This window comes from Setaria italica, chromosome III, assembly GCF_000263155.2.
Source record: "Setaria italica strain Yugu1 chromosome III, Setaria_italica_v2.0, whole genome shotgun sequence".
Taxonomy (NCBI): Eukaryota; Viridiplantae; Streptophyta; class Magnoliopsida; order Poales; family Poaceae; genus Setaria; species Setaria italica.
This window is the reverse complement of record NC_028452.1, coordinates 36,611,149-36,617,619: the sequence shown is the minus strand read 5'-3', so window position 1 is coordinate 36,617,619 and position 6,471 is coordinate 36,611,149. Positions and strand designations below refer to the sequence as shown.

Sequence of the window (6,471 nt, the reverse complement as noted above, 5' to 3'; positions counted from 1 at the left end):
CCGGGGTGACCTTGTTGAGATAAAAGGGGGTTCTTTTATCACGGATCCCAAAATCGGGATGTAAGATCTCCTTTTAGTCTTGGTTGGTAATACCAACCGGGAGGAAACGGTCGCCACGCTAGGAGTTGCCTCCCGCCCCTTTTAGACCCGGTACTAATTGTAAAAACAAAAATAAAAAAGACCCCACACGCGCAGGTCACAAGTCACAAGTCACACGATTTTTCACGCGAAATATGCACGTGCGCGGTCCGTGGGATTCGAACCCATGACCTCAAGCCTTGCGCGTAGCTTCCTTGCCATCCCCCTACACACCACATCTGTCTATATAGGGGATGCTATCCTTTTGTATTAACTCATGGAGAACCCTTTAATATGGGTTGGTAACACCAACCGGGATTAAAGACCTCATTAAATCCAGGTTGGTAATACCAACCGGGATAAAAAGGTTCGAGAAATTTAGTCCTTTCCCAGCCACACATGGGGGGACCCTTTTAGTCCGGGTTGGAAACACCAACCGGGATAAAAAGGGTCTGAAGCCTTTCTTCTTTTATCAGCCACCGGTGGGGGACCCTTTTATCCCGGTTGGAGTTTGCAACCGGGACTAAAGAACCCCCTTTTATCCCGGTTGCTTTAGTCCCGGGTGGTAATACCAACTGGGACTAAAGGGTGACCTTTTAGTCCCGATTGATCTTACCAACCGGGACTAAAAGGTCCCCCGCGTGTGCCTAATTTTTTCAACCGGGACTAAAGGATCTCCACGGGTGGTTGATTTTTGAACCGGAACTAAAAGGTCCCCTATAGTCCTGATTGCAAATACCAACCAAGAGTAAAGTGTAGCGCACCCCCTTTTCTCCCGGGCCAAAATTAAACCGAGACTAAAAGGGGTGGTATCTAAAGTCAGTTCTCTAGTAGTGATTTAAATGTTGAAACTGATGCTAATGATCATACTCAGGCTCTGGGAGGTGGCACTTTACAGCCTTCAGGTGATACTGAAACTGCGAATATTGATGAACAAGAAGATTTAGTTTTGACTATTTTTAACCCTAAAACATGGGAAAATCTTGACAATAGAAAAAAAGATATCTTAATTGAGAAAGGACCTGTGAGAGAAATGGATCTACAATTCCCTTGTGGTCCCAGTGGCAGACATTTTTCTTATGCTTACTACTCCAGAAAATTATCTAATGGTGAGTTTGTTGATAGGAAGTGATTGGTTTATTCTAAACTGTGGATAAGGTTTATTATTTTTGCTGCAAGTTGTTCCAATCAAATCAGAACAATTCATTGTTAGCATCTGATGGAATGAGAGACCGGAAGCATCTCAGTGAGAAACTGAAAACACATGAGAACAGTGCGGAGCATTTGACAAACATGAGTACATGGAATGCGGTTCAGCTTAGATTAAGCAAAAATCAAACAATTGATGATGAAATGCAATGGGAAATTACAAAGGAAAAGGAGCGTTGGAGATAGGTCTTGGTAAGAATAGTTTCTGTTGTGAAGTTTCTTGCTAAACAAAATCTAGCCTTCCGAGGATCATATGAGAAAGTTTATGAACGTAACAATGGTAATTTTCTAGCCACAGTTGAAATGATTGCTGAATTTGATCCTCTTATGCAAGATCATGTTAGGCGCATTCAAAGTAATGAAATTCATCATCATTATCTTAGCCATAATATTCAGAATGAGTTAATTACTATTCTTGTTGATGCTGTGAAAAATCATATCTTAAAGATTATCAAAGATGCCAAGTATTTCTCTGTTATCTTGGATTGTACCCTAGATGTGAGCCATGAAGAACGAATAACATTAATTCTGTGTTGTGTTAATATGTCAAGTACCATTCCAAGAGTAGAGGAATTTTTCTTGGAGTTCTTAGAGGTTCATGACACATCCGGATTGGGGCTTTTTAATATTTTGTTGGATGCACTTTGGTCTCTTGATTTGAACATTGATTATGTAAGAGGTCAAGATTATGACAATTGTTCAAATATGAAGGGAGAACATCAAGGTGTGAAGACATGTTTGCTTGAAATTAATCCAAGAGCATTACATATGCTATGTGCATCTCATAGTCTGAATCTCACTCTTTGTGATATGGTAAAATCTTCCAAGACAACTATTTCATTCTTCGGTGTTATACAAATGATATATTGTTTGTTTGCAAGCTCTACTAAAAGGTGGAAAATTTTGATTGATAATGTTGAGAGGTTTACTGTCAAACCGTTGTCTAATACTCATTGGGAGAGTCGAATAAAGAGTGAACAACCTATCAAGTATCAAGCCCTACAAATAATATCAGCATTGAAGGAATTGGAAAGAACTGCTATTGATGACCCAAAAATAGTAAGTGATGCTCAATCATTGGTAACTGCACTTGAGAAATTTGAATTTATAGTTGGTATGGTTATTTGGGATGATATTTTATCTACTATCAACATAGTGAGCAAAGAGTTACAATCTAAGATTGTATGCTTAGATTCTACTCTCAAACAAATTGAGGGGTTCATCTCATATTTCTAGAAGTATAGAGAAGAAGGTTTCAATGCTACTATTGAGACCGCAAAATCCATTGCATCCAGTATGGACATAGAGCCAAAATTTCCTACAAAACGTCAAGGTAAAAGTAAGAAGCATTTTGATGAACAAAATGATGAAACTGAAGAATTACAACTTTCAGCTATAGATGAGTTCAAAGTTAGTTACTTCCTAGTTATTGTGGATGCTTCTATTGCTTCATTGACTAGTCGATTTGAACAGCTAAATAAATTTGAAGAAATATTTGGTTTCTTGTTAAACTCAGAAAATCTAAAGTCTTTGGATGATAATGATCTACGAAAGTGCTGCACTACTTTTGCAAAATCTTTTTCTCATGATAACAAGTCTGATGTTCATTTGGATGATTTTTTCTCTGAATTAAAAGTGTTGCAAGTATCTTTGCCAGAACAATTAATATCAGCATATGAGATTCTTCAGTTTGTTAAAGTTGTAGATTGCTATCCGAATGTCTCCATTGCATATCGAATTCTCTTAACTATTCCAATGACAGTAGCATCAGCCGAAGAAGTTTCTCCAAATTGAAACTATTGAGAAATTATTTGAGATCAACTATGTCACAAGAAAGATTGGATGGCTTGACTATGTGCAGCATTGAGAAGGATGTTTTGGACGACATTAATCTTGATACCATTCTTGAAGATTTTGCATTAAGAAATGCACGAATACTGTTTTTTACAAAGCATTGAAGCATTATATTTTTATTTAAGGATGGTTACTGTTTTTATTTTCTTGTTACACTATTATTATGTTTTATGAGCTATATATATTGCAAAGTAATTTTTATTATTTGTACTGTATACTTAAGTTTTCATATTAAAAATTAGTTCAAGAGCCTTATTTTTCGTCCTTGCCCAAGGGCCCTGGAGCCGGCCCTGTATACGTACAGATGACGGCAGCAGGGCCACTCCACCTGTGACCACTGCGTTGGCACAACTAGCGTCCATAAATCAGACATGCTGGAAACCAGAAAAAGAGCAGGGCTGAGGCAACCAAAGCCGAAGGCAGAACAGATAGACTCAGAGAGAGCCCTGAGTCCCTATTGCTCACTGCTGGCCTGCTGCTCTGGCAGGTCTCAACTGTGACCCGAGGAATGGAGGCACACAGCAGCAAGTCCGGCACCATGCCGCCGAGGAACGCTGAGGCCGTCGCCCACCCCAAACCGCCAGTTCGTCCCCCGGTGAGGCCCCGGCAAATAGTCCAATAACTCCACACGCATTCGATCTCATGGACGACGAGCTAGGTGGACATGGACATGATGGTTTTCTATGCATTCGCAATGCAGGTCCCGCCGCCGCGGCGCAGCGAGGTGGTCCTCCCGCCGCTTGAGACGCAGCTCCACCCTCCGGGCGGCTTCCGCGCTGTGCAGCCCGTGTCCATCAGCCTGCCAGCGTCGCCCGGCAGCTTCGGCGTGCCCACGCCCACCGCTGTGACTGCCGACTCCGGCAACCTCCGGAGGCAGGCCATGGCGAACAGCGCGGCGCGCGGGCCACACCGCCTGGCCGCGCAGGACAAGGGGAGCAACAGCGTCCGCTTCACGCAGCCGGACAGGGAGGCCATGATGTTCCGGTCGCAGCCGATCCCCGGGCCGCCGCCGGCGAGGCTGGCCAGCAGGTCCGGCCGCGCCCGCAGGACCGCCCCCATGAACTGGGACAGGCGCTACGACTCGTTCAAGACGTGGTCCGGGAAGCTCGAGCGCCAGATCACCCATCTGGCCGGCGGGCCGGACGGCCTCAACGACGAGGGCGGCGAGGACGCCAGCGATGTCATCGGCGGCAGCCACCGCACCTGCGCCACCTCCGTGCCCGAGGTCGATCGCTTCTACGCCGCGCTGGAAGGCCCCGAGCTGGACCAACTCAAGGTATACGTGTCTGTGTCTTACTGTCTTGTCCATTTTTGCTCTGCGTGGACGAAGAATCTTACTTGCATTATGTCCTCCTCTCCATTAAATTGTTCAGCCGTCGGAGGACCTGGTGCTGCCGTCGGACACGACGTGGCCATTCCTGCTCCGGTTCCCGATCTCGGCATTCGGTATCCCCATGGGCGTGAGCAGCCAGGCGATCCTGTGGAAGGTGATCGCTCTCTCCGTGCCGACCACGTTCCTGCACGTGACCTCCAAGGCGAATCTCGTGCTCTGGTGCGTCTCGGCGGCGCTCATGCTCGCCGTCACGGCCACCTATGCCTGCAAGTCGGCGCTCTACTTCGAGGCGGTGCGGCGCGAGTACTACCACCCCATCAGGGTCAACTTCTTCTTCGCGCCCTGGATCACCTGCCTCTACCTCGCCATCGGCGTGCCGCACCACTTGACGTGGGCGGCCAGGCTGCCGCACTGGCTCTGGTACGTGCTCATGGCGCCCCTCCTCTGCCTGGGCCTCAAGATCTACGGCCAGTGGATGTCCGGCGGCCAGCGGCGGCTCTCTAAGGTGGCCAACCCGTCCAACCACCTCTCGCTACTGGGCAACTTCGTCGGCGCGCAGCTCGGCGCCACCATGGGGCTCAGGGAGGGCCCCATCTTCTTCTTCGCCGTCGGCCTCGCGCATTACGTGGTCCTGTTCGTGACGCTGTACCAGCGGCTGCCGACGAACGAAACGCTGCCCAAGGAGCTCCACCCGGTGTTCTTCCTCTTCGTGGCGGCGCCCAGCGTGTCGTCGGTGGCGTGGTCGAGGATCACCGGCGAGTTCGGCTACGTCTCCAGGGTGGCGTTCTTCGTGGGGATGTTCCTGTACGCGTCGCTGGGGGTGCGGGTCAACTTCTTCCGCGGGTTCAGGTTCTCGCTGGCGTGGTGGGCGTACACGTCCCCGATGGCCAGCGCCGCGGCGGCCGCGATCCGGTACTCGACGGAGGTGGACAACGCCTTCACCAAGGCGCTGTGCGTGGCGCTGTCCGCGGTGGCCACGCTCACCGTGGCGGCGCTGCTCGCCACCACCGTCGTGCACGCCTTCGTGCTCCGGAACCTGTTCCCCAACGACATCTGCATCGCCATCACCGAGCGCAAGGTGAAGCCCATCATGGAGCTGCAGGAGAGCGACGGGAACGACATCGAGGACACTGAGGCCGGGGCCACAGCAGCTTGAACTGAAGCACGAGTTATTGCTCTGCTTTTCTAGTGTTTGTGGCTGGGCCACGAAATAATAATTATAAAAAAAAATAGCGCTGCCAGCGCCTGGACGTGTGATGAGACACTGTCCATCACACGCTCCAACCATCAATTACAGCATCATGCATGGAATGTCCCCTGCAACGTTAAAATTTCAAATTTGCAACATTAAAAACATGTGTAAAAATAGCCCACTCATGTATCCAAGTTTTAGATTTACCGTCCCATTTAGGAGTACAAATAATAATAGACTGAAAAAATTAATTGAGCGCAAGTGACAAGATGAATGTTGCAACTAAATTTATTCGTGTCCTCACGGTTTCCCATACATGAAGGTGTTCACTGGCATCAAAATCATTGATGCTGCTGCATTTTGTGAGATAAACATGAACATTACATGGCATTACAGCTAGTTTAAGCACAAGAACACCTGAGGCACATGAATTCAGTAGATGCATACCATTGATTGAAGTCGTGCTTGACACCATCGCTTCTTGACTTGACTTGGCGTGGACTCACGGTACAAGAGGGCCAGCTTGTCCTACAGTGGCGGCGACGATCTTCCCATTGCTTGCCGCATTTCCCCGATTCGAGTGGGGCTTAGATTGTTGGGAGCTTTCGGGGCTTCTTGTGGGATCGTTGGCCTGCCATAGAGGTAGCCCGGCTCCCCCTCTACTTTATGTTGACGCGGTGCAACAGGGGACCGTAACCAAGTTGGCTAGGCACCCCTGATCAGGGCGCTCGTGCATGGGTAATGCTCACGACTTGTTCTCTCGGTTGTTAGTTAAGATAAATTTTTCAAATATTCTTCCTCTCGT

At 47.9% G+C, this 6,471-nt stretch overlaps 1 protein-coding gene across 1 annotated transcript; it reads left to right on the top strand.

Annotated features, from left to right (window-relative positions):
- Positions 1–3,550: 3,550 nt before the first annotated feature.
- Positions 3,551–5,776, top strand: LOC101763501 (S-type anion channel SLAH2). Its single transcript, XM_012844736.2, has 3 exons — positions 3,551–3,736; positions 3,842–4,417; positions 4,515–5,776. Exons 1-3 carry the CDS (start codon positions 3,650–3,652, stop codon positions 5,628–5,630), a joined length of 1,779 nt encoding a protein of 592 aa, XP_012700190.1. The 5' UTR covers positions 3,551–3,649; the 3' UTR covers positions 5,631–5,776.
- The last annotated feature ends 695 nt before the right edge of the window (positions 5,777–6,471 follow it).

Bases quoted from the DNA above. Each gene is read 5' to 3' on its own strand.
- LOC101763501 (XM_012844736.2), top strand. From the start codon at position 3,650: ATGGAGGCACACAGCAGCAAGTCCGGCACCATGCCGCCGAGGAACGCT. The intron at 3,737-3,841 runs GTGAGGCCCCGG...TTCGCAATGCAG, and splicing joins AACCGCCAGTTCGTCCCCCG to GTCCCGCCGCCGCGGCGCAG. The intron at 4,418-4,514 runs GTATACGTGTCT...TAAATTGTTCAG, and splicing joins CCGAGCTGGACCAACTCAAG to CCGTCGGAGGACCTGGTGCT.